This window comes from Rissa tridactyla, chromosome 1 (genome assembly GCF_028500815.1).
Source record: "Rissa tridactyla isolate bRisTri1 chromosome 1, bRisTri1.patW.cur.20221130, whole genome shotgun sequence".
Classification (NCBI taxonomy): domain Eukaryota; kingdom Metazoa; phylum Chordata; class Aves; order Charadriiformes; family Laridae; genus Rissa; species Rissa tridactyla.
Genome location: NC_071466.1, coordinates 62,189,854 through 62,217,691, shown reverse-complemented (window position 1 = coordinate 62,217,691; position 27,838 = coordinate 62,189,854). Strand labels below are relative to the sequence as shown.

The following is a 27,838-nucleotide window of genomic DNA, read 5'->3' as shown; positions in this document are numbered from 1 at the left end:
TGTCACTCAACTGATTCATATGTACAGTCAACATTTTTTAAAATCTTTTTTCTGAAAGAACACTAGGGTAAGGAAAAGACATGGTCTTCAAAGTAATGACTTGGCTTGGCAAGGGTTTTGCTATGCTTTTTTTCCTATAACCTTTCACTACACTACTTTTAAATCAAAACCCTGTACACAGAAATCCCCCAGAGCAACCTGTCAGTTCTAGCAGTAAATTACAGCATACACCAAATAATGCTAACGCAATATTAGCACTGTATTCCAGAAATATTAGAGAAAGAAAAAAAAAAAAAAGGAAAGCCATTAAGCCATTAACATGCCTGCCAATGGAAATATATGGCTCCGAACTAAAAAATGAACCCAAAATCTTACACTGAGATCTTGTTCCTCTTTGAACTTGATCATTCCTGCATGTTTAGAAAGAGTAGCACAAGTCCTTCCTTCTTAGCAGGCCAAAAAGCATGGGGTATCACAAGACCTGCTGGTTTTTACCAGGATAGTGTATTAGGCCGACAATCTGGATGTGGTATGCTCTTGTCTTCTTGTGCAAAGCCTAGATGCTGTCTCTCCAGCTCTCGGTACAGATATGGAAACACATCTGTATTTCTTCTGGCAGCAGAGACCCCTTGGTTCAGCTTGCTTAGGCCCAGAAACCAACGCTGTCCTCCTAAACCCTCCAGTAGATGCTACACACGTTCTGACATCCAGCAAACCTGTGAGTCTCCTCATTTATCGCCTGCCATTTGGGGATGGGGATTAAAACCATGTGGTCACACAAACAAGTTAGACGCACATCCAGGAAACCACAGGCATATATGAGCAATGTGCTTCTCTAGAGAGAGCAGGTACAGTAGCTCCATGCCCCAAGGTGGGCTGCATTCATATGCTCACCACCTTCGCTTCAGAGTGTGTGATGCAGCCAGGCAATCAGCCAGCCTTTTGGGTCACCTCCATTAACTTCCTTGCAAGGGAACTTTATTCGTGGTCTTAAGGTCTGGCCCACCTGGGGCAGCCAGCTAGGTCTCCCTTCCTCGCACTTAAGGCACAAGGACAAGGTGTGAAATGATCAAAACTATAGAAACAAAAAATTTAAAAAGTTTAAATGCGGTGGGTTGTTGTTTTTTTTTAAAGTTAAAAATCAAACTGAAACTCATAATAAAGAGACAATGTCAGAAGAGGTGAGAGTATCCCACTGAAAGGGGACTGCTTGGACTTAGTTTCTTAGTACTAGGGAGAGGCAAGTTTGTGCCTCCTACTGTTGCTGCCTCCATCTCTTGGCATTCGGATTATGCAGGAAATCAGTTTTTAGTTGCTGCCAAACTGGAACCTCACACAGCAGTAACTTCACAGTGCTATCCAGAACTTTGTAATAAAGAAAATCTTGAGCACCTCTTCATATTTACTGAGCAATGAAATATCACGCCAGAATTAAAGGGTGTTTCTGAAAATAGTCTGAATGTGAATCAGAGGATATTTCAGCACATCCAATGGAGTAATTACAGGGTAGGAAGAACAAATAGACTGTAATAGATACGTGAGACAAGCAATCATAGACAAACTGTTTACTTCCCTGCTGATGGATGAATAGAGCAAAGGGTCACCTAGGTGAGGTTTTTTATTTAACTTTTTGCTGGTAGATTTGTTCTTGATGTCACGCTTAACAGACAAGACCAGACCAACTATTTGGTAGCAATATACTACGTATTTTTAACACCAAACAGCTCTGTGGAAGTCTTCAACCACCATCTAAAATAGTCTTTTATGGAAGGATGGTAAACATTACGTCCCATTTATAGAAGGGAGAATGAGACACAGGGAGTTTAAGTTAACCTGTCCCATAGTCAAATTGAGCTGGGGCAACAAGACCTTCCAATTCTTAATCCAGTGTTTAAGCAGTGTCGCAGCTGCTGGCTTGGCAAGGCTGTAATCAAGTGCTAGAAAAAAACCTTCGTCTGAAGCTCCCAGAAATCGTGTGTCTTGGAGTCATTAAGCTTTCAGTTACCAGTGACAATGCAACTTGACACAGCCATGATGAACCATGCTACTGCATTTGATTATTAATGGCCTCTTACTAGGCACAAAGTCTGAGACACAGATAGCAGCTTTATGACTGCACCCTACATTAACAAAAAGATGCTTGGACCCAAGCTATAAAGCTAATATTTCTTTTTTTTTTTTAATCAGAATAATGAAATTATCATGTTCATTCCTTCAGGGTATCTTCGACTGATGAACTTTCAAGGTCTTGCAACTTCAAAAATGCTCAATTGCAGGACTAAGCAAGTCTATCCCTCTGCTTTCTGGCTTGTATCATGTACCACCTTCCGCTTGTCTTCCAACAGGAAATGCCCAACAGTTCATCACACATTTCATGAAGAAACCCAGGAATAATCAACCCAACCAGTTAACACATATTCAATAGAAAAAGTCAGGTCTGCTAGACCCTTAAGAGGTCAGAGAAACTTGAGAAACAGAAAGTAACCTGGGGCAGATGGATGGACTGAATGTGTGCAAGCAAGGAAGGTAGAACTAGCCTAATTAACAGCCCTTCCTTAAAAGACAATCCAAGACAAAATTTTTCTTTCTTGCCTCTGTGTTTATCTCTCTTATTTTTTTTTCTGATTCAAACTGCAGAGCTTTAAAAAACAACTCTCAGGATAAAAGTGTTATACTTTGCTATATTAAAAAAAATATGAAGAAAATGGGAAAATAAATCAGTTTAGTTTCATAACCCATCTCTCCTTGTGTCAAAAATTATTAACTGTTTCTAATTTTTGTCAAATGAGTCAGATGAATTGAGCACTATTTCAGCAGAAGTTCATCTGTACTTCTTGCAATTTTTTTTTATCCTGTCACATAGACATGTTTTGACTTCATGTCTGCGATGACCCTGAGCAACTGATCTCATTCCAAAGCTGGCCCTCCTTCAGCAGAAGGCTGGACCAGCCAACCTCAACAAGTCCCTTCCAACCTAAATCATTTTCTGATGCCATTCTAAGACTGGCTACAACCTAGCCCATTCTTTCTCTTTTCACAATTTGACCAATGCTGCTGAAAAAGATGGTAAAAATTCAGAGCTCTGAGACTGGACAAGCCTTACTTTGTGATGGCAAAATATATTCTCGTATGTTTATAGTAAGAGGTATATAGAAAAAGGGATGTGCTTCAGGGGGATTTTTATGTATGTATTCATTTTTTTCCTGTCAAAATTCCTGCTTGACCATGAAAACTAGCACTTTTCACAAAAGCGAAAAAAATTAACCAATTAATTCTGACATGTGATGGATTCCTGGTGGGCAGTACAGCTGGATGTGTACAGCTGAATTTCAGAAAGGAGCACTGAAATGCCTCTTTTATCATGAAGGTAAGTTGCCTGTAATGTCGAGTGTGCAACATAATCAAAATTGTGACACAAAGACAGCTACTGTCAACAGCAGTGGTAAGAAGACCCTGAAAATGTTGTCTTAGCACAGCTGATATTAATATTCCTGAAGTTGAATTTTCCTAACCCTGTCATTTCTGCTGCTTGAAAAACAAATGCCTATGTACTCTCTGCTACTTGTACCTAAACCCATTTTGCATGTTCTAATTTCACTATGACCACTACAAACACTGAAGGCAAAGTAATTGAAGTTTTGCAGGCAGGCAAAATAATGAAGCAAAATGACTGTTGTTTCTAATAGTTATTAACAGCTGTATCTATGCTTATTTACTTCTTTCTCACTTCATCGTCTAGGATGAAATTCTCTCTTTCATCCTGATGAAATGCTCATGCTCTAGGATGAACGGTTGCCTCTAGCCATCCTCTATAGTATTTGTTCCAATACCAATGTTTCTGTCAATTCCCTGTTCATTTACCTACCGCGCGATTCTTTATGGGATTCTGACAACCATGGCTCATTACTCAGGAATCAAAAAATATGTCTTGAAAGTTCATGACAATACTAGTTTAAAACATTTACAGAGGGAAGCCCACAAGTCTACTCAGCAGACTGCACAGCTCCGTATCACTTTTCATTCCTCAGGATTTGTAAATCAGAGAGTGTTCTTAGGCTCTTTTACAAAATAGCAAAAGTGATCAAATTTCGCACCCATGTTAAAACACAGGTGGAAATATACTTAAGAGAAAACACAGAAATTGAGAGTAGGAATGACGCTTATGGTATGCAATAAACTACCTTCAGAGAGCCTTCTGTAGAATACCCTAACATTAGATGTTTGGAAAGTAGCACAAAAGATGAACTGAAATCTGAATACATCACTAGGACATCTTGCAAAGAAGTAAAAAAAAAAAAAGCAGTCTCAAGACATATTTATAGACCAAGTAACTCCCGACAGACCTAATCTTGTTATATTACCTCTGGAATTGTTTGAAAGTCAGGTATATCAAAGCGCACCTTTGGCCAACATACACGCTATACCAACAGCAGAACTACACACAAGAACAGGAAAACAGATGGTACTTAAAAGCATTATGGATGGTTATATTCCATTTACAATACAAGGAATATTTGTTTTTAAGGTTTACATCTCAAAACAGCAAAAAATTCAATACGACTTTGCATTGATTTGTCTCTATAGAAACCAGAAGTGTGACTCTTACTGCTTAGATGCTAATGCTCTGCTCACCAAGTCATTCCACTGCATTTGGACAGCATCTGTTTTAGTTTTCAAACTTAGAAGTTTTAAAAGCTATGATGCTACTATTATTTTTTAACTGCTTATTTCACATGTTCCAGTATTTTGAGAAGGAATGAAATACTATTTTTAAGAATCACAGATTCACAGAATGGTAGGGGCCGGAAGGGACCTCTGGAGATCATCTAGTCCAACCCCCTGCCAGAGCAGGGTTACCCAGAGCAGGCTGGACAGGAACGCATCCAGGTGAGTTTTGAATATCTCCAGAGATGGAGACTCCACCACCTCTCTGGGCAGCCTGTTCCAGTGCTCTGCCACGCTCAAAGTAAAGAAGTTTTTCCTCATGTTGAGATGGAATTTCCTGTGTTCCAGCTTGTGCCCGTTTCCCCTTGTCCTGTCACCAAGCACCACTGAAAAGAGTCTGGCCCCATTCTCTTGACACCCACCCTTTAGATATTTGTAAGAATTTATGAGTTCTCCTCTCAGCCTTCTCTTCTCCAAGCTGAACAGACCCAGGTCTCTCAGATTTTCCTCATAGGAGAGGTGCTCCAATTTTATTCAAATTGCATTTCTAAGTACACTTATTATCAAAAAGACTGTGAAAATACTTTTATCATTAAAACGCTACATTGGAAGAAGCCATTACTTGAGGGGGAAGCAATGAAGACATTGAACTATGTTCATATCACTGCTCATTTCATTTTAATGCCAAAACATACCTTGTAATGCCAATACAATATGTTTCAGCACAGCAGTCAAACAAATCATCTTTTTTGGCTCTCTCCCACATTTTTTCCAGAAATATATGTTGCTTATCCAAGTGTCTAAAATAGGATTTTCCTGCCTAGCTGTTTGCCTGGAAAGGTGTTAGTATTTCCCTATCAGTTTTTGGCATCTGCCAGCTTAGTCTCCCCTTCCTATACCACGTGCACAATGTCTTCAGGCATTTGTCTCCTTCATTTGAGGCTGAACGAAGCACTGGGTTAGGAATTTTGCGAATGTTAACATCACAAAATTAATTCACTGTTTAAAAACTGTGGCTGCTGTAACAGACCTACATTTTCCTCTTCCGAGGAACACTTTGTACCGCATGTAGTCTCATACATTCCAGCTGCCACTTGTATACGAAGTCTTTACATTTGTTTCCAACCTTCAATCCTTTTCTTCTTCTCACTTTCACCACATTAAATTTCCTATGTGCATTCTGATTCTTTTTCAGCCAAGCAATAAGCCACGGCAGAGTGGAACTCTTGGCTTCTGGTGCTTGCCAGAAGGTGTTAGGAGGTATGCAGCCAACGTAACACTCAGTCTGATCCATTTTTGAAACAGGATTTAAAAATTCAAACTGACAGTTCAGAACACAAACAAAAGCTTGAGGTTTTGACATTGCTATGACAAAAAAAAGTGTACTTAAGGAAAGCAAGTACTTATTATAAAGGTGTCAAGCAGATGACCACATGAAATGTTAGTTTTTAGGTAGCAAAGAGACTCTCTATATAGTGACATTAAAGTAGGGACAGAATTAGCAGAACTATCCATCAGCAATACTATATGACTCACTGAAAGACATTTAAAGCCACTTATGTGACTCACATGGGGAGGAAAGACAGAGCAAAAGGGGAAGAATAGTGTATAATGGGAATGTTCATTATGCCAAGACACTACAGGACTCTTCAACACTGGTCTCCATCACTACACTTGCCAGGTGACAATTGTGTCATATAGTACAGATGGAGTAACATCACCCTCTAAAAGTACTGTCTTTTCGTCTAAGGCTAACCTAAGAAAAAATTTTAAGCACTGCGGAGTTATTTGGTTTTATAAAATACACAGTCCAGAAATGTAGACTTTCCCTTACAGCAGCTTCTGAAATCATTGCTTTGCAGCAGCAACAAACAATTGAAGGACACAATATCAGCAAGACCAAAACCACAACTCCATGAAGGGCTGGTCTGAAGAGATGTGGTGAACACTGTGCTAAAGGAAAAGTTAAGCTTATAATTTCATATTTTTTGGATGCAGCAGAAAAGGAGAAGATGGGGAAAGCTTTCTTTGGGGGTGGAACTCCCCATTTCCTTTCTACAAATGTGCACAACAAGTATGATGAAGACCACGTGCCCAAGCAATGCAGGAAGACCAACAGAGGGAAAGAAGGAAGAAACATTCATACAGGCTTGTGCTTTATGCTTTAGTCTGTGTATAGGTGGGTGTTTTTAAGGTGAAGAAGGGAATAGTAGGGGCAATACCCCAATTTCCATTAATATGAAAGAAATCAGATTTATAGAACTGTTGCACTGCCACAATGGCAACATCTTTTGGCTTGTCATCAATCTAGGCAATGTTTTCAGCTATCAACACAGGGTTCAGTTCATTGCCATCCAAGAATAATTAACTTTTTGGAGGGTATAATATTGCATTGAGACAATATAGGGAATGCATAGCCCCATAGCAGCACTTAAAAAATGGCCTATTTCTATAAGTTTATTAGTAATGTAATGCTACTTGCTACCCTTTTTTCATTATCTGACAAAACATTTTTACATGTTTACTTACAGTGAAAAATGCAGAACAGATGTGGTTCCTGTTTAAGCAGGAATTATGTTATTTGCTGTTTAATGGTGCCAACAAGGATAAGGATCTTCTAGAATACCATTTTTGTCTTGGTCTGTATTATCCTGCATCAAACTGCAGGGCAACCATTCACTTTGCCTTGCATTTTTGTACATTTTGCCAGTTATCCATAAGGTCAGTGGTTGACTAAGAATCCATTTGTTTAAACAAAACAAATAAAAAAATAGCAATGTTTCTGTTTAATGCTTCTACTGCTAACTTTACATCAAATTGCAAGGGTTAGATAAAAAAAATGTTTTCCATGACTCTGAGCTTGTTACAGAAGTCAATCCACCACTTATCTCTAGAAAGCATTAATTTATGCCTCTCTGTTGAAAAGATGCTTAAACTTTAAACAAGCAAGCTTGTTCCCAGGATCATTCCTGCTTAGAGACTTGGTAGTGGTCATTTAGAAATGTGGTCATTTAGAAACTTAAAACAGACACTCATATTTTATAAATACTGTGAAAAATGAAAGTTCTTAGTCTTAACAGATTAAAATCAATGGTTATGTATCCCTTTCAATAAATTATTACATTTAGAAACATAATAGCATGACAAAAACTATGATTATACTACCACAGATCCTCCTCACTAAGGCAGAACACCAGGACAAGAACTGGTTTCACAGAAGCATCAAAGAAAATCAGCCTCAAAGAGATGTCTGGAAGAGATCATCTGGTCCACTTCTGTACCTGGAGGCACAAACAAGTGCATGCTGATCCTTCCTGACAGATATTTGTCCAACCTGTTCTTGAACCCCTCAGTGACAGAGATTCCACAGTCTCCCTAAGGCAAGCTTTTTTACTATGGTCAAAGACATTCCCTCTCTTGGGAATAAGAAATATAATTCGGATAATTCAGAGTAACTAAAATAAACTGTAAAATTTCTGCTGTGCTATCTACTCCAGGAAGGAGAAAGAGGAGAAGCAGGGAGAAATTACGATACAGCAGTGCACACCTGATTTATGCCTAAATTTAAGATTCTGTGGTTTAGATTCATATCCTACCAGGAGCCTCTACAACTGAAAAACACCCATATGAATAAAGTATGAGCTAAGAAACAGTATTAAATTTCATACAACTGTGGTTAGCCTCTACAAGGTCAGTGAATACCCAAGGCAGTTCAGCTCCTCTTGAAGGCATGCCTCCTCTAAGATTATATAGTCCTGGGACACAAGTGTGAGAGCAGAGGTCATGGGTTTGAGAAAGAGCCACTAGGAAATGTAAAGAGAGCCAAGGCAGGTCTAACTTCCACCCACATCCTCATGGAAACTGTTCTTTGATGAGCCAGAGGAATGGATTAGGAAACCTGTGAAGAGCAGTGCCAAGGAATTGGGACAGATAGAGACCACCCAAAAAGCAGAAAAGACTGAGAAAGGGGACTGGAATTAGGAAAAATAATTTGGCAATTGCAGATAACCAAAATGTTCACAGTGGAGCTGGCAACCACGGCTCATCCAGAAAAAGATGGAGGAAAAGCCAAGATGACATCTGGAACCCTGAAAGACAGAGGACTAGAAGCCCATATAAAGGGCCAGAGGAACTATGAGCTTGTTTCGAAAGAGCTTGACAAATGACGTCCCAGGCAGAGTAAGATTATTTTAAAAACCGCTAACTATGAGTTCCTTTGATAGGCACCCATGAAATAAAATGAAGTCTGCGGTCACTGTATTACTTAGATATAGCCTCCAAGATATTATCCTGCAAGAACTTCATTCAAAAAATTCTCAGGTGACATGTTTCTTTGAAACCACCTAGAGAGAAATCATGCTATATTTTCAGGCTAATATCTGTAAATAAAAACTCTTACAACCTGCATGTAAGTGTAGTAGACATACGTTTAAGCAATTAACAGTTGCATTTAAAATGGCATTTTCTTATTTACAAAACAAAATCCCACAGAACTCATATACAAAAGCATTAAGATGGCAAGGGGAGAGCGGATTGACACTTACTTACACTGCTCATCCAATTACAAAATCTTAATCTTATTGTGACTTTCCAAATCAGCAGACCATTTAATAAAACTTGGGATAGTTCTGTCAGTGTAACCAATTCCTTAAATAATACAGCAGAGTCTAAATCTTTGAAAGATTGGGCTTCATATAGTAGAATGTTTTCACACAAAAGTCTCATTTCTGCTAAGTCCAACTCTGCCAGTCTGGAGAAAAATTATTTTGGTAAATGTCCTGTCAAACTACCGCTGAGTAACATGTAACTCTTTAAAGTAGCGCAATACACAAAAGAAAAACAAATCAGAAAATCACATAAAATGTTGTCAAGCTTAAAAGCATTCTAAACTTCGGAGATTTCCTTGTTGTTATTATTGTTTTACCATTTTCATTTGCAGGTAAATGACAGGGTCTGTATGATGCTGTTGTACTTCTGTCTGCTATTAACTGGAGATTCTGGTCAAACAAGGGAAGGAAATGTTGTGAGACGAATTCTCTGTTGGCATAACTGTATTGATTTCCTTAGACTTATGTCAGCAGAAAACGTAGCCTTCTGTTTAGATTTCTTTTTTAAAAGCCACACTATTTGCTTTTATTAAAACATTTATTAACCTGAAGAGTAGAGATGAGTGACAGGATCCACTCCTAAATCTAACAAAGTACATGACTGGAGTTTGATAATTTTGCCCGTCCCATCTCCAGTCAATTTTTTTGTTTTATTTGTTTGTCACATACACAAAGCTAGTAGGAAGTTAAGCATTATAAATCTTGAAAAGACCTTGCACAATTATTTTTTGTTGTGCTACACAAATTTATGCCACAGTTAAGCCTCTCTGTTTAGAAGAGGCAACATACAAAGGAAAGCAGTTTACAACCACTGCCAGTGATATGCTCTAACATTTCTCCTCCATGCTCCAATTAATTAAGCAGTCTTGGGAAAAAAAGGCAGTAGGAAATAGTCCCTCTCACTGTAAGATGATGCCCTAAAGCCCTAGGAATGAGAAAGGAATATGTTTGCGAAAGAGAAGAAAAGTTCCTCCACCTGGGGTTGGTGGAGGAAAAGGTTACACAGAGTGGCTCGTTCTGGGAAGTTCTCAGATGGATTTTCCGGAACAGAAGCAGGAAAGACATTGCTCCAAAAGCTCTTCAGGGCATGACAGCCTTAGGTTAAGCAGCACTGGCTGAATCACCTAGGGTTAAGAAGCTAAATGAGAGCTGATCTTTTTTTTCCATGAAGTATAATTGTAAAAATGAAACCTGGGCTTTCTGCCTTAAATAAAAGATTTCCACAAACAGGCCGTAGGCAAATCTACATAAATGGAGAGTAGTTATATTCAGTTGCAGTTGTTCCTATACTCTCATCTAGAGAAACTGGCCTTTCTGGAGGTGATGGGCAATTTTCTTTCAGTGATAGCTGGCGCCTGGATCTCTTCCTAAGCACAAACTGGGAATTGTGCTTCATGACACCTGCTGTGTTTGTGATGAGAGTTATCTGTGGCTTCAAACAGAAGCAAGAATGAAATGAAATTCTTTCAAAAGATGGTCATTAGAAGTACCAGTCTTACAATAGTACTCTAATGAAGTGTTGCATGACCATTTTCTGATTTTAAATACATTTGTTACTGATTATCTGCTTACCACAGAATTTACCTGACTACAAAGGCAACAGACAAAAAGCTAAGTAAATTTGCAATACTGACTTCTACAATTCTGTGAAGAAAGGTCTCACCCTTACCACTGCAAGTCAGTCTACAGTTGTACAATTAATTCATTGCCTCTACTTCCAGTTTAAAAACTGCTTGAGAAAGAACAAAGTCAGTGCAGATCACTAGGGTAAAGTGCTGTATGTTGTGAGCGCCCGTGTAAGTGTTTTTTTCACATGTAGAGCACATAGTGATTAAAAGGCACAATTCTGCAAAAGCGTTCAGGAGAACCACACTGCAACATGTTCTTACATGGCTTTTTGTCATGGCATCGCCACTGTTCAGCATGATTTGGACCTTCTGCAAGCTTGCTCATAAGATGAAATTGGTTGTTCTCCATTTCATTTCTTCCCTGCTCCTGGAGGGAGAGGTCAGAACTTCTCCAGTAATCCTTCAAAGCATGACTTTACAAACCACCATTTTGAAGACTGTTCTCTGGAATACAGTCTACCAGGCACATCACTGCACCTGCAGTTGTCAATATTTCTTTATAATCTTTTCATGGTAAGCTTAAAATGATACGAACTTAAAACCTTCTTTCTGTTTAAAAGCCTATAATTCTGGAATAGCTTTGAAAATGATTACTCTTAGCTTGATTAATCAAAGTTATTTAAGAATATTCTGAATGAGCAAACTGTTTGTCTGACTGATTCTCTGTGGGATTGACCTGCTACAAATTCAATTCCTTATTTATAGTTGGAACACTTGTAAGCTGGAAACGCACTGGATGTTTTCATAAATCAAAGCTGCTCTCACTTGGATAACGATACATAGGAATCAACAATTCAGTAGTATGTAATGCACAGATGGTTCTTTGGGAAAGGAATACATGACTATTATTTGTATGTAATAGTATTTTTGGCACCTACAGATGAAAAAAAAAATTGACACAGCCTTAACTGACAATTTTTATACTATCTCATTTTTTTCTTGCACCTGCTGGCGACTCAGTGGTTTGAGAGTCCCTGAGTGGGACTCAGATACTTGGGCTCTCTTCCGTGTCTCACCATCAGTCTGAGATGATCAGGAGGCATATTTTTGATCTCTGACCCTCAGCTTCCCGTCAGAAGAAAAATATACACCCTCTAGTAACTTATTGCAAGAACTGCAAAGAAAGGTGTATATCAGACCTGCATGCTGTGCTCACTTTAGTCCAGTGCCATATAGCGGACTTGTTCACACCATCTGAAGTGGAGCTTGCGTTCTTTACTGGAGGGGAGGAATCTATCCTGCTTGTATGAGCGTGGCACTACCAGCTGATTTTACCATCAGTTTGTGGTCCCTAAGAATTCAGTAAACCCTGTTCAGAGGCAGAAAGATTATAGTTGAGCATCTCAAAGATTCCCCAAAGTAAACAAGGTAATCACCATGTGGCTATATGAGAAAGAAAGGGAAAGTGGTTAAATTTAGTTTCTGAACTATGCCCTTGGAAAATAGGTTATTCCCCACAGAAATGTATTTTAGACATCCAGATTTGTTACTCATTTAAAAATCACAGACATTGCTCCCAGAATGAGTCAAAAACTGTGTACAACTGAAAAGACAAAGAAAATCCCTCAACTAATTTTTTTTTTAGAGCACGTACTCACGAGGACATACAGACATAGAAATAGACTGGATTAGGCAAGTTTACCTCTTGTTCACACACAAATGCCCTTCATTATTCACCTCTAAAAGAAACACCTCTACCTTCATCTGCTGAAAAGCCATTCAAACCATATACCAGCTCTACTCGTATCCCGGAATTTCTAAAGGGGAAAGGACAGACAAGAAATGAGTCTGGATGTTTCAGGAAGTAGAAGTTTTGGCTCTCCTAGGGTTAGGAAGTACGAAGAGGGTTTTCTTAAGAAGAGGGGCTTCTGGCTTCTGAGACTCAATCAGCTTGCACCATTGAGTTTAGCAAATATCCAGTTACTTTCTGCAAAACATAGTTTAAAACACCTGGAGTGAGGAAATAGGGCATGAAGAAACCTGTGTTACACGACAACAAACTGCTTTGCCATATGCATTCCCCACATTTCAAAGAAATGAATGGACTAAGGTAAATGATTAACACTTACATCTTGCTTTAAGTACGTTATCAAGATTGTAAACGAAACTATTTCAAACATCAGGAAGCAACCACTTCCCTCCTGTCACTGGAGCATAAGTCCACTGGAGAAAACCATAGCGAATACAAAATTACAAGATGTATCATGGTGCAAATGCAAAGGACTCTTTCATTAGAGACAGAGAGCCAGATTTGCCGCAGAGACCAGCTTCAGGGTGGGTTAAGACTGCGCTGGGGAAGGGATCTGCAGCGAAAAGGGATGACGAAAAGCTCTTTTTGAGGCTTTTGGAAGCCGGCAAAAGCCCTCACCCCTGCTGAGGGCTGTCAGCTGGGGGGCGGGCTGCTGAGGGAGCCTGCGGCGGAGACAGCACCTCCCCCGGTCGATCAAGCCAAAGCTTCCGGGAGGGCAGGGACTAGTCCCTGGCCACAGGGCACAGAGCAACCAGTGCTTGCCCCAACTGACCGTCGAGTCACAAGGTGTCATTTGTGTATAGGGATCTGGCCATGGTTGCTACCTGGTTGAAGGCTGCTGTTAAAAAACCTGTGGGCACCCAGACAGAGGCCCCACGCAAACATATGGGCATCCAGGCCTCTGGCTGCAAAGAGTGCCGGAGCCTGGCACTTACGACGGAGGGCAGCGGAGACAACACCTGTGTCAGATGTGAACAGGTAAATGATCTGCTCATTCTGGTGGCTGAGCTGAGGGCAGAAGTGGAGAGGTTGAGGAGTATCAGGGAACGTGAGAGGGAGATTGACTGGTGGACCCGCTCCCTGAGAGAGAGGGAACAGGGTGAGGCCCCACACAAGTCAGAGGACCCCCTCCCCTCTCGTCACCGGGCGACAGGAGGGGATCGCAGAGAAGAGGGGAATGGAAACAGGTCCCTGCTCAGGGAAGCAGGCGAGTCCCCTCCCGGCCCCTCCCGCCTTCCCAGTTGCCTTTGCAGAACAGGTATGAAGCCCTGCAGGAGGAACTGGCTGTTGGAGAGGGGGACGATACACCCAGGCCAGAAATGTTAGAAAAACAAAGTTGCCATGGACCCAGCATCACCACTGGCTCCAAAAGGAAAAGCAGAAGGGTCGTTGTTGTGGGTGACTCTCTATTGAGGGGGCGGAGGGGCCAATATGCCGTCCTGACCCACTTCACAGGGAAGTCTGCTGCCTCCGTGGGACACGGGTCAGGGATGTGTTGGACAAACTTCCGGCCCTAGTAAACTCCTCTGACTATTACCTCCTTTTGGTATTTCAGGTGGGTAGTAATGAAGTGGGTAGAAGGAGGCCAAAATCGATTAAAAGAGATTTTAGAGCCTTGGGGTGACAGCTTAAGGGGTCAGGAACACAAGTTGTATTCTCCTCTATCCCTTCAGTGGCAATCATGAACGAGGAAATTAACAGGAAGAGGCATCAGATCAACTCGTGTCTCCGGGACTGGTGTTATCGGCAGGGCTTTGGGTTTTTTTGATCACAGGCTGCTGTATGAGTCACCTGACCTGCTGGTGGCAGGTGGGATGCACGTGTCCCAGAAGGGGAAAAGAATTTTGGGGCAGGAGTTAGCAAGGCTCACTGACAGGGCTTTAAACTAGATATGAGGGGGGAAGGGGAGATAACTGGGCCTGTCAGGAATAAATCCAAAGGAGGCATGCCAGGGCTTGAAGGATGGTGGGCTAGCAATGACTCTCACGCTGCCATTTCATTTGAAAGAAGGGACAGACATTTAGAAATCATGGTAGCACCTGAGAGGGGTCTGGTGGGAAATGGGGCCCACACTCACAAAAAGGTGCTGGAATCGTTAGCACATCTGAAGTGCATCTGTACCAATGCACGCAGTATGCGCAACAAACAGGGGGAGCTTGAAGCCATGATGCACCAGGAAAACTATGACATAGTGGCTATCACAGAAACGTGGTGGGATGCCTCACACTACTGGAGTGCCACAATCAATGGCTACGAGCTCTTCAGGAGGGACAGACAGGAAAGGAGAGGCGGTGGAGTGGCCCTGTATGTTAGAGAATGCTATGAGAGCTCAGAAATCAAGTATACTGATGATGGGGTGGAGAGTGTTTGGATTAGGTTAAGGGGTGATAAAGCTGATATCGCTGTGGGAGTCTGCTATAGACCTCCCAACCAAAGCAGTGAGGCAGATGAAGCTTTCTATAAGCAGCTGGGGGAAATCTCATGGTCACTTGCCGTTGTTCTTGTGGGGGACTTTAACCTCCTGGATATCTGCTGGGAATACAACACAGCAGAGAGGGAACAATCCAGGAGGTTCCTGGAATGTGTGGAAGATAACTTCCTCACACAGCTGGTAAGTGAGCCGACGAGTGAAGGTGCCCTCCTGGATCTGCTACTTGTGAACAGGGAAGAACTTGTGGGGAAAGTAAAGGCTGGTGGCCATCTGGGACACAGTGATCATGAGATGATCGTATTTCTGATTCTTGGAGAAACAAGGAGAGGGGTTAGTAAAGCTGCCACCTTAGACTTCCGGAGGGCAAACTTCGACCTGTTCAGAAGACTGCTGGACAAAGTCCCTTGGGAGGCTGCCCTGAAGGATATAGGAGCCCAGGAAGGCTGGACATACTTCAAGAGAGAACTCTTAAAGGCACAGGAGGAGGCTGTCCCTGTGTGCCGAAAAACAAGTAGGCGGGGAAGGAGACCAGCCTGGCTAAATAGGGACCTTTGGCTGGACCTGAAGAACAAAAGGAGAGTCTATGACCTCTGGAAGAGGGGGCAGGTCTCTCATGAAGACTATAAGGATATAGTGAAGCTATGCAGGGGGAAATTTAGGAAAGCCAGAGCGCAGCTAGAGCTCAACCTAGCTACAGCTGTTAAGGATAACAAAAAATGTTTCTATAAATTCATTAACAATAAAAGGAGGGTTAGGGAAAATCTGCCTCCCTTATTGTATGCAGAGGGAAACATAGTCACAAAGGATGAGGAAAAGGCTGAGGTGCTCAATGTCTACTTTGCCTCAGTCTTTAGTAGTGGAACGAGCTGTTCCCTGGGCACCCAGCCTCATGAGCTGGGAGACAGGGAGGGGAAGCTGGATGAGGTCATCACAATTAAAGAGGAAGTGATCAGTGACCTGCTACACCGCTTGGATGCGCACAAGTCTATGGGACCGGATGGGTTACATCCAAGAGGGCTGAAAGAGTTGGCAGATGTGCTCGCCAAGCCACTTTCCATTATCTACCTGAAGTCATGGCTAACTGGGGAGGTCCCAATGGACTGGAGGGTAGCAAATGTAGCACCCGTCTACAAAAAAGGCAGAAAGGAGGATCTGGGAAACTATAGACCTGTCAGTCTGACCTCAGTAGCAGGGAAGGTCATGGAGCAGATCATCTGGAGTGCCATTACAAGTCATATAATGGACAAGCAGGGGATCAGGCCTAGTCAGCATGGGTTTAGGAAAGGCAGGTCCTGCCTGATGAACCTGATCTCCTTCTATGACAAGATGACCCAATTATTGGATGAGGGAAAGGCTGTGGACATTGTCTACCTAGGCTTTCGAAAAGCATTTGACACTGTCCCCCATAGAATTCTCATGGAAAAACTGGCTGCTCATGGCCTGGATGAGCATATGATCTGCTGGATCAAGCACTGGCTGGACGGGCTGTCGCAAAGAGTGGTGGTCCATGGAGTTAAATCCAGCTGGCGGCCGGTCACAAGTGGTGTTCCTCAGGGCTCGGTGTTGGGACCATTTCTGTTTAACATCTTTATTGATGACCTTGATAAGGACATAGAGTGTATCATCAGCAAGTTTGCAGATGACATGATGCTAAGCGGGAATGTTGATCTACATGAGGATAGGGAGGCTCTACAGAGAGACTTGGATAGATTGGATCGATGGGCCAATGCTAATGGAATGTGCTTCAACAAGGCCAAGTGCCGGCTCCTGCACTTGGGACACAACAACCCCATGCATCGCTACAGGCTTGGGGAAGTGTGGCTGGAGAGCTGCCTGGAAGAAAAGGACCTGGGGGTTCTAATTGGCAAGCGGCTGAACATGAGCCAGCAGTGTGCCCAGGTGGCCAAGAGGGCCAATGGCATCCTGGCTTGTATTAGAAATAGTGTGACCAGCAGAAGGAGGGAGGTGATTGTCCCCCTGTACTCAGCACTGGTGAGGCCACACCTTGAGTATTGTGTCCAGTTCTGGGCACCTCAATACGAGAGAGATATCGAGGTGCTGGAGCGAGTGCAGAGGAGGGCAATGAAGCTGGTGAAGGGCCTGGAGAATAAATCTTATGAGGAGCGATTGAAGGAGCTGGGACTGTTTAGTTTGAGGAAGAGGAGGCTGAGGGGAGACCTCATCGCTCTCTACAACTACTTGAAAGGCCATTGTAGAGAAGTTGGTGCTGGTCTCTTCTCACAGGTAATTAGCAATAGAACAAGAGGGAATGGGTTCAAGCCGCAACGGGGTAGGTTTAGGCTGGACATCAGGAAAAAAATTTTCACAGAAAGAGTGGTTAGACAATGGAATAGGCTGCCCAGGGAGGTGGTGGAGTCACCATCCCTGGATGTGTTTAAGAGTCGTTTAGATGTGGTGTTAGGGGATATGGTGTAGGGGCGAACTTTGTAGAGTGGGGTTGATGGTTGGACTCGATGATCCCAAGGGTCTTTTCCAACCTAAATGATTCTATGATTCTATTCTATGATTTAACATCTCTTAACTTTCAACCATGCAACTTCAAGATTTAAATAACCTTAATACATCCTTTTAATTAAATAGGAAAATCCATGCAAAACAGGAAAAATACTTAAAAAGAGCTATTTTTTCACTCAGTAACCTCTAACTGTAGAACATGAAAGCTAACATCCCCAGTATTTAAAATGAATGACACCAACCTGGTTTAAAAGACCGAACTGGAGCTGCTGGGAGCAGAGGACTGGAAAAAGCATGACTGAGGAAGGTGGACTGTGGCGGTCTGCTCGAGGCACAGGAGGATTCCCCTGCAGCCCCTCGCATCTCTCCCCATCCCCAGCATCGCCCCCAGGAACACAATGCTGTGAGCAGCTGCCCCAGATACAACATCTGGAGCGTGCCACATGATGCTGCCAAGGCAATAGCATTGGGCTGTAATGTTTTCCAAATCGCAAAGTTATTAGTTAGTTCACCCCTGCTAGTGTCAGAGTTGGCACTCCCAGTCACCTTCCCCATAAAATGCAGCAAATATGCCTCCAAAGACTCTGACTGCCACTCTTTAAGCCACCAGCAAGAAAATGCCCTAGAAGATATCACTGCTGTTACTCAGATGGACAGGCAGAAGGGCGAACCAGGTCTTAGGAGCGTTAGGAATGTAATTACTCTTTCAAGAAAGGGGACAGGTGCAACTACAATTAAACTCTCTTGAATCTTTATTCCTCTTCATATGAGAATCGATCATGTAAACTGCTTGAGTTGGTGTTCCAGCCCACTCCCTATGTACCAACTCACAAACCCCTATCTGCAAATAAAGACTCGCTCCATCACTAGGAAAGGAAACTTTTAAATACCCTTTCAAAATATTGTTTAAAAGGAGAACATTTTTTCATTACATACTCAGACTTGGAACAGAGGAGTGGAGGAAAACGTACCTCGCTAGGTCTGGATCTGTGTCTTTCCAATCTAGAATTACTGCTATGAGAAGGGCTTGCATGTGGTTTGGGCCAAAACAATCCTCTCTTTCTAGGGAAAAGTAAAAAACTTCAAAGAAATCAAAGAAAAAACTCAAAGAAAAAAACTCAAATTCCAGCTCCTTCACCTTTGCTGCCTTCTTCATAGTCTTTCCAGCTCCAAAGGAAATTTGACTCCAGCAATACAACTGTGGTACAGGAGGCCAAATAACATGGCCTCCCTCCACCAACACATACTCCAGTTAAAACACTGATAAATTCCAGTACCACATATATACTTTGGGGTGTTTCTTTGCATGGAAGTCAAGCACCAGTCCTTTTTAAGCCCAAATTGCCCTTTTTCCTGGTACAGCCCTAGCAGTATGTTCTCTCTTCCTAAAAAAAGCTCACAGCAACTTTTAAAATTAGTGACATGCTCTTTGTCAGGACAAACTACCTGGGAACACCTACAATGAAAGATCTAAAATCCAGTGGCAGAAGTGATGGATGGTTTGAAGCCCTTTAGAGGACCATCTATCGACAAAAAAACTTTAAATAAGCCTAGAAAATCTTACCAAGCCAGTCAGTTTGTCTGACAAAGGCTGTCATAAGAACACTTACTGAAACCCATTCACTGATGAAGCAGGTAAGGCCATTAATACACTCTTCTGTAACATTAAGTACACCATCTATTTTCTGTGATCCATATCTTTTCCATATTAATGATAATGAAACACAAACGTTTATAAAAGGACTCAGTCTGTGAAAGTCATTTTGTCATAGAGGGTATGCTTTCAAATAAATAAAAAAAGACTTCAGTTCATATTAAGACTATGAATAGCATAAAAATTCAGAACGCTTATTTACCGTGTCAAAGCCTTGCTTTTTTTCTCTGCAACAGATAAGCTTGTCACCCTAGTCTAAAGAAGGGCAAAAGGTGAAGGAGATGCTGCTCCCTCCCCTGCCTTGCTGTTGGTGATGGCCTGAGGGGCTGCATTCCAGCTCTGTGAGGTGCTGCAAAAAGCCTCTCCTTCCACATGCCCAGTGCACTCACTTTTAGTTTATAAACTAGCACGTATTTTCCAAGAGTAGCATCTGCAGATAAAGGTGCTCAAAATGAGGGATAGGCATTTAGCTACAAATTGTTTAACAAGATACTTTTAAAATGCTTCCATTCCAGCAGTCCCCCTCGCAGTGCCTTCCTCTGAGCTTCCTCCTTGTGCCAAGCTCACTGCTGCTATGAACATACAGGCTGCATTTGGAACAACAGCAACTGTAGATGTCTCAAAGGCTGCTTGAGTTTACCTCCATCAGGTACCAACAGCACAAAGCTGAGAATAATATGGGCTTTAGCTTGTGCTTTGTAAGTGTGCCGGGGCCTCGTGCACTGAGCAAGGCAGCGAGCCCGCAATGAGGTCTCTGCGGTCACCGTTTCACTTCTACCTGAATCTGGAGGACCCACTTTGAGATGAATATATATGCTATTATCACACCTGCAAACCCCTGTTCCAGGAGGAAGTGTCACTTAAGCCAAGTTCTGAAATCCAGACTAAAGCAAACCAGGTCAGAAAAGAACTGCAACCCCCATTTTCATCAGTAGCCTCCTGCCCTATTTTTAACTTGGTCTTTTTAGGAGGCTGTGTCTCCAGTGACCACATGTGCCACAGCTGAATCTTCACAAATGTGGCCTCTGACAGAGAAGAGGCTTACACCTGTTCTCAAAATCCGGGGCTTTGAATTTCACTTTGGATCAAATGGCAATCAATGCAGGTCACCAGACTGGCTTTTCTTCACACTTTTAGCAAGAAATGCTTCTCAATGAAAAGTCAGTGCATCAGACCTCCCTTCAGTACGAATACAAAGGTGCAGTTGTTAGAGCATTTCCAACTCAACTAAGACAGCTCTGCCTGAAAGCATTATTCAGCTTTTGTGCAAAGAGCAGTCCTCAACTCAAAATGTTCTCCGAATTCCATTCTCAACTTCCCAACTCTCTCCAACTGATATATAGGGCCACGTATCCAATAAACTCACATGGATGCATAACTACGTATTACATCAATACTTTAATTCGGATTTATCTTGGATTTCCACATCCACTCCTTGTCAATTTATTTTTTCACTTGTGCTCTCTGCATAGTTTAAAGCTGTACAGAGTGGAAAATAATGGCACTGATATCTTCCTGTCCTTCACATAACTATGATAACACTTCTGGCTGTGAAAACCTACGACTAACACTGCCATTACATTGCTGAGCTAGCCTTAAAATAGGTACAGCACTTACAGCAAGTACAGCTTTGGAGAAAGAAACAGAAAAATCTTTCGCTGGTCTGAACAGTGGCAACAAAAATTCCCCAGCAACTGCTTATGGCAGTGGTAAAGCACGCAGTGCCACTATTATCCAGCAGGTGTAAAAGGTATTTCAGTTTGGAAGAAAAATTGTTTATAAAATCTGGGTAACTATGGAAAACCAAAGACAATTAATATAGTTCTGAACAAAGAGGAACCTTCTTCATATGTCACCCTCTATACTGTCACCGCATTGTATCCACCCCTTAGTCTGACCAGCAATGAGCAGTGCAATCATACCGTCTCATGTCCCAGCTGGCAATTTCCATGCCTTGTTCTGGAGGAACATCTAGAGTGTTCCCACACCAGCTGGCCATGGAAGTCTACGCTTAGTTTACTTTTTCCATCTTCATTAATCATAGGCACAGTAAAAAAAATTAATTAAAAAAAAATCACTAAAATTGATCGCCCTCTATGCTGGAAAACCACAGAAAAATAGGAATCAAGCAGTGATGTGATAGGAATTAGTGCCGCATTCCACTTTCCTTTACACACAACACAGGGTCCACTTGTGCTAAGAAAGCCTGAGGCAATATGAAACTGTCTGAAATCAGAACTACTATTTGCAAATAAATAGCAACAAATATATTGTCTGCTCTGAATGAAGAATAAATCCTTTGGGATTTTGATTCGGTGTTTGATTCAGTCTTCCTCCTCTTAGCTCATCTCCTTGAAGACCAGCAGCAAATGACAAAATAAAGATGTCACCAACATTGCAAAGAGAATGACAGTATTGGGACTCTATTCGTCTTTCCTCTATGCTCTATGATATGACAGGCAGACAAAAAGGCCACCGACGGGGACAGGAGACTCAGTGACTCAGACTACAGCACTTCATTTCTCTCTTCATTGTTTCTGATGCCATGAGAGATCACCTATTCTTTTATCAATCTCAGTGGGATAAAAGGCAAAAAAATGATCAGAATTCCCTCTAAAGCACCTGGAAACATCATGGAAGGGAAATACAGCAGAGAGGTCTCAAGGGAGAGTAAAAGGACAGAGCCATTTGCTTCTGCTCTTCTTCACTACTCATGGCATAATCTCTTTCCCATTGCTTATAGAAGGTGATAAGAAAAAGCAAATCATAAACAGATGGACATTTTCTCTATCTTCAGGCCTTCCCGCTTCAGAATATGCGTGTCCAATGGCTGATCCAGAAGGTGGATCTGATCCAGAAAGTGCCTTGAAGATAACGAGCTGCATATTGAGCAACTAAGTGTTTTGTTCAGCTTGGGACAGGAGAGGGAAGCAAAGGTATGTCTGAACTGATTGGCAGGCAAACAGTTCTCTTTGGCACTCCTGACTCAAACTCTGCCTGTCCAACTCTGAATATGAACATCGCTGGTGATTAGACATCAGTCACTTGAAAGAGGCATCACACTGGCAGCTTGAAAAGAAGCTTATTTGAAACAGCATTAACCTCAAATACCACGGCTCTCTAGAGGAATATTCAATTAGTGTCTAGAAGTTCCGCATGTGGTACCAGTCAGCAGTTATTGTTGTTGTACTCATCAGGAGAGACCCGCAATGAAATACGACAGCAAAAATCAAAATAAAAATAGGGAAAAGAAAAACAAAGCAGGAAACACGAACAGAACTGCAGTAAGACATTTTGGCTATCCACCTAGAGCAAAAACAATTTCGTCATTGCGTCAAAAAATGTGCTTAAAAATGCAAAGATAGGGAGGTAACGTCATACATGGGAAATCAGCTTGGTGGCGTAATGTTAAGAAACATCAGAAGATGTGGTTTGTTGAACGGTTGGGGGGGTGGATGTTATTCATACAACATAAGGACCAGCCTCCCGCCAGTTATACTAGATCTGACCATCTTCTCTACGCTCCCCTCCTCCCGTAATAGACACAACTTAAAGATATGTGACTAAAAACGTGGGGGAAAAATGAAGAGGGCAGCAAGCACAGCCTGAGAGGAGGAGTTCCACTGCCTGGATCCAGACCCCATGTCCCAGTCCTGAAGGGCTACGCAGGGCCACTCTCCTGCAGTGCTGGGCAGCCCAGGACTCCAACAAAGTCAGCTGGACTTTCAGCAGCATTGTCAAAAAAACAAAGCAAACAAGCAAAACTTCTGGGCCCTTCACAGCTGTTTCCCTCCCTATGCCCACCCTGCTCTGGCAGGGGGGTTGGACTAGATGATCTCCAGAGGTCCATTCCAGCCCTATGATTCTATGTCTTTGTGCTGATTTTTCACTATTTTTTTTTTTCCAGAAGACTGAACTTAAATTATTTGACATCTCAGTGGTAACACGGCTTCAATACTCCAGCTACAAAAGGTGACAACTACAAAAAATTGTTTTTTAAAAAATGTTTAATCACTTAACAGTCGCATGTTTGAACTGCTGCATGAAGTGCTACACAAAAGCTAAATATTGTTAGCAGTCTCTTGGGTTTGTTTATCCTGTCAGCACCCCTTTCGACCAAAGCAGTGACAAAACTTGCAGCCACTGCTCGTGACATTAACAGGAACATAATAGTGGAGTTTGTAGCAGAATATTAAAATTGAAGGAGCTTTCCATTTCACTATATACAATCACCCCAGCAAGAACAGTAAGCATACTGAAATCCCACCACCAATCAGAAAATTCACGTTTGGGTCAGCAAAGCACTGAAATGATCGGCGGACCCCGATATTTCTTAAGGTAACTGGACTTAATACTGCTAACTACAGAGTCTATAAATCACTTTCTCCACAAAATTTTAAAGTCATAAGTGCCAAATACAAATACTTTTTCTCATAATCCCATCCTTGGTCTTTTCGTGTTATTATTGGACCTCTTATTCTTAGCTACATTGTTGCTAAAATAAATTGCTCTTTTTTCCTAGAAAATTTGCCAAACCCACTGCTGGAATGCATTTGTATTGTCCTCTTACTAGGAGAATTCCTGTAGCATTCCCATTGACCTAATTCCCATTGACCTAATTGCAGTTTTTGGCCTGAAAAGATGACACGTTTGTGTGAATCTGGTAAAGCTGTTGAAACAGGGATACTAGAAATGAAGTACCCTTCTGGCCTCTTTCATCAAGCTCCAGGCTGAATCCCCTTAGGAATGTGATGGCATTTCTTCGCCCTGCTTTTTTCTAAAATCCTATTCTAAGCTGCTTAAAAAAAAAAAAAGAAAAAGTCCAAAATCTGACTGAAATAGCCCAGAAACTTAAGTAAAGACAGCTGGAAAGATGAAAGAGTGATAATGTTTAGATGCAAACCAAGCGGCATGTTCCAACAACTGGCAGGGACTAAATTCTGTCCCAGAAATGTATGTAATTTCATCTGACATTAAAGAATACAGTGTCAGTGGGGAAATCTCTGAAACCACAATACAATTACGTTGTTACGCGTCTCTATTTGGAAAGCGTTATCATTACTTAGAGAAAAACAGAGTTTTCATATTTATACATCCTCAGTGTGGGACCTGTTACAGCAAACCATCTTTCTCATAGTAAGAGAAGAAAAAAAAAAAATTATAGGAGAAAATTGATTGTTCAGAGATAGTTTAAAGCCTTGGTAGATATCATATGCCTATCACTAGGCAAGCAGTTCAAATGCAGCAATATTATATGAAAAACGCAAGCAATATTGTGTCCTGTATTAGATTGAAAACACAGTTTGCAGAGCCTCCAACTCAACGCAGCTCCTGCTTTTGCCCCTGCTGCAGATGAAGCTCGTTCTGGGCACAGCTTTTTTATGGCAGAGATGGTGCCTTTGACTTGCACATTTTAATCTGGTGAAATTCTTGGATGTGCCCACAATCCTGGTTAGAATGATGGTTCAGGGACACATACATAACCCTGTCTCTACTACATCAGCGTGCTGTGTTCCCAACATGTTTCTCGTTATAATATATACTCTGAATTTTCTAAGCTCTTGTCACCACAGTGGCTTCCTTACCTGCGCAGATCTTCCCGTCGTAGGTCTCGCACACCCAGTCGTGGCACTCACAGAGAGGACCATAGTATTTGCCGGACTCGGTCACTTGGCAAATGCAGACTCCACACTCGCATCTGCCCCTGTCACTGCACAGCTTCCCCCCTGGGACACGGCACCTGAGCTCCGATTCGGTCTGGGACAGCCGGCACGAAGAAGAACTACCCAAACCGCTCCTGTGGAGGACAGCAAACAGAACAAGCCACGGTCAAAGCCAGGGGCTGCAGATCAAAGACGATGAGTTTCACATGGGAAACTACCCTCTGCCATGGCTTCAGCCGATCCCCAGGATATTGTTTCTAATGCCACTGCTGTAAAATCACCCAGTTTTCTTCTCTTTCATCAGAAATCTCATTCCTACCTGTGGGAATGCTTATACTGTATTTTACTTACCTTGTTAACTGCATTAGGCGCATCTTCTTTTTCATTATGTGTATCTGGTATATACACATACTATACATGTATAGTTTGATTATCTATCATGAAACATTTTGAATTGAATTTTTCCAAAAGGTGTAGAAAAGACATATACATCCAAACATCTAGGTAGCATAACAGGAATATATGATACCAAAAAGCAAGCCCATGGTTCATTCTAATAAAATACACTTGCCGAAGTAATCCTTCTGGTTGTCAGATATATAGGATCCATGCTTTCATCAGAAAAGGAAACCAAAGTAACCACTGCTTTCCATGCAATAGTGTAGTTTATGGCTGTGGTTTTTAGTAAAGTCAGCAGAATCCGGATGCTAGATCTGCAGATTTGCAGCTCTGCCATGCAATTGCACCATGTGCTGCAGCGCACAGAGATCAGGACTTTCAGGACATACAGAGGGAAAACCACACGTTGCTTCATCAGGAGCTGCATTGTAGGAAAAGAGAACAAAGGACCGGCCAAGCCAAAAATAACTGTTTGCAAGGCTAGGGAATACTGAGGATTCAGGTGACCAGTACCTGTGCTTCTCAGACACAAGATTTTGGAGGCTCTGGAGCTGCTGACTCTAAGAGCAGGCGAGTGCTGGCCCTGCTGGAGAGGAAGAAACAAGGGCAGTCTGCCTCGCTGCGCCGAAGAGCAGGAGCACACTGGGGTTTGTGGTTAGGCACCTACCTAGGTTAGGCGCCTACCAAATTTAGAGATTTGGATGTCATCACTACCCAGCTCTTTCCCTTTCCCTGCTTTAAAAGCCTGCCTCTCAGGCGTGAAATACACCACAGCAAATGACCCCCCGCAGTTGGCATGCCACCAACCAGCAACCCGGAGTGCTTCCCTCGGTGTCACTTTTAAGCAGGCAGAAGAAGAGCTCGCAAACTGCTCCACCGCTCCCTGCGCAACCCCAGCCTCCGCGCTCCCGACACCTCATAAATCAGTCACAACCACCCCGGGGGGGAGGCTTCAGAGCCGCACTTACCGCAGGGCCGGGGGGCCGGCCGGCGGCGCGGGGTGACCAGCTGGCAGTGAGGTGACCAGCAGCAGCACCACCAGCCCCGGCAGCCCCTGCGCGTACATGGTACGAACCGGGCTACGCCGCATCTGGAGCGCGCTCTGGGCGGACGGGACGGCTGGACAGACGGGCCAGGCGTGCGGAGAGCTGCAAGCTGGACCAGCCCAGCTCCAGGGCTGCTCCCCCTGTGGCTCTGATTAGCTGCCTGGGAGCGGGATTTGGGCAGCACGCTGGGAGGGAGGCCGGTGCCAAACCCCAGAGTTTACAGTCTAGGCAGGGAAGTAATTAGAAACAGTCGTGCAGCCAGATGGTTTATTTTGATGTTTTAAAAGTGGCCCGTTCGCAGATGTGAACGAACCGTCTCACTCTCAAAGCGCAGGCACCGTAAATATTTGAGGTATGTGTATCCCCCCGTCCTTTGATGGATGGCTGTTTGGGGATAAGATGTGTATCATGGTGGGGGAAACGCGCACGGCTGAGGAGACAGGACCAGTGCCCCCCAGCTGCAGCATCCCTGCCGGGAATCTGGAGAACCTCCCTCCCACCTCCCACCCCACGTCCCTCCCTCCCTCCCCTCCTTTCCCCAGGGTCACCTGCTCACACCACAGCACTCTGCGACACCGCCGGCTGCCAACCTACACCAGCCAGCGGGACTGCAAATTAAAAAATACTATGAGTTATGTCCTGGTTCGAGGTAAAACCGAGCCAATTTTCTGTTCAGTAATTTTACTTTTTAGCTAAGCCTCTTCTAACTAACTGAACTCTCTGAAATTAACAGCATATTGTAGAGACACTGTTCGCTCTCAGAGAGATAAGACTCAATTATTTATAATTATGCCAAGGAATAGTATGCAGAGAGGCTCCTGCTTATACTTATTGCTATAACAGCCAAGGCCAGCTCACTTCATTATTTGCCCCGTTGGAGGGTCAGAAACAGAACAGCGTAGAGGGGTCGCACCTGCGGTGAGGAGCGGACGGGACAGGTGACCCAAAACTGACCAACAGGGTATTCCATCCCATCTGCATCATGCTCAGTATAAAAGCTGAGGGATCTAAGGGTCAGTTCTTTTTCTTCAATGGCTGGTGTCTGAGGAGGAATCTGTTCATCTGCCTTTGGTCCTGATCCCCGTGTTCCTGACTCCAGACCCAGAATCCAGTTCCCATCCATTGCTAAGTCCAGTCTGGGACTTTCCCAGTGCCTGGCGGTGACATGATCGTCATCCTGGGAGCTTGACACAGTTTTGTATATATTGTATATATTTCATCATTTTCCTTTTTATTATTTTATTGTTAATATTTCATTAAATTAGTTTAGTTTCTTCTAAACTCCTAAGTCTCCTTTTCTCTCTCCCTCCTCTCCTTGGAGAGAGAAGTGGGGGAGAGCATCTGTCATTCTTTTCAGTGGCCGGTCCGGCCCAAACCACAACAGTTAGCCGCTCCCTAGTGCCTCGTTAAAGCACATAGTACAATACCTCACCTGAGCAATGGGAGGTTTTGGAAGTGCTTTAAAACTAAGCTAAAATGAGGGCTAGTCTCTCTAAATAAGTGAAACTTGACAGGAATGG

General features: G+C 42.8%; 1 protein-coding gene across 1 annotated transcript in view; it reads right to left on the bottom strand.

Annotated features, from left to right (window-relative positions):
* ITGBL1 (integrin subunit beta like 1) overlaps positions 1–26,386 on the bottom strand; it is a 154,514-nt gene extending 128,128 nt beyond the window's left edge. Inside the window, exons 1-2 of the mRNA XM_054215465.1 lie at positions 26,241–26,386; positions 24,796–25,007 (exon numbers count right to left, since the gene is read on the bottom strand). Of these exons, the coding sequence (XP_054071440.1) occupies positions 24,796–25,007; positions 26,241–26,362 (334 nt within the window). The 5' untranslated portion in view covers positions 26,363–26,386. The remainder of the gene's footprint in view (positions 1–24,795; positions 25,008–26,240) is intronic.
* Positions 26,387–27,838: the final 1,452 nt, after the last annotated feature.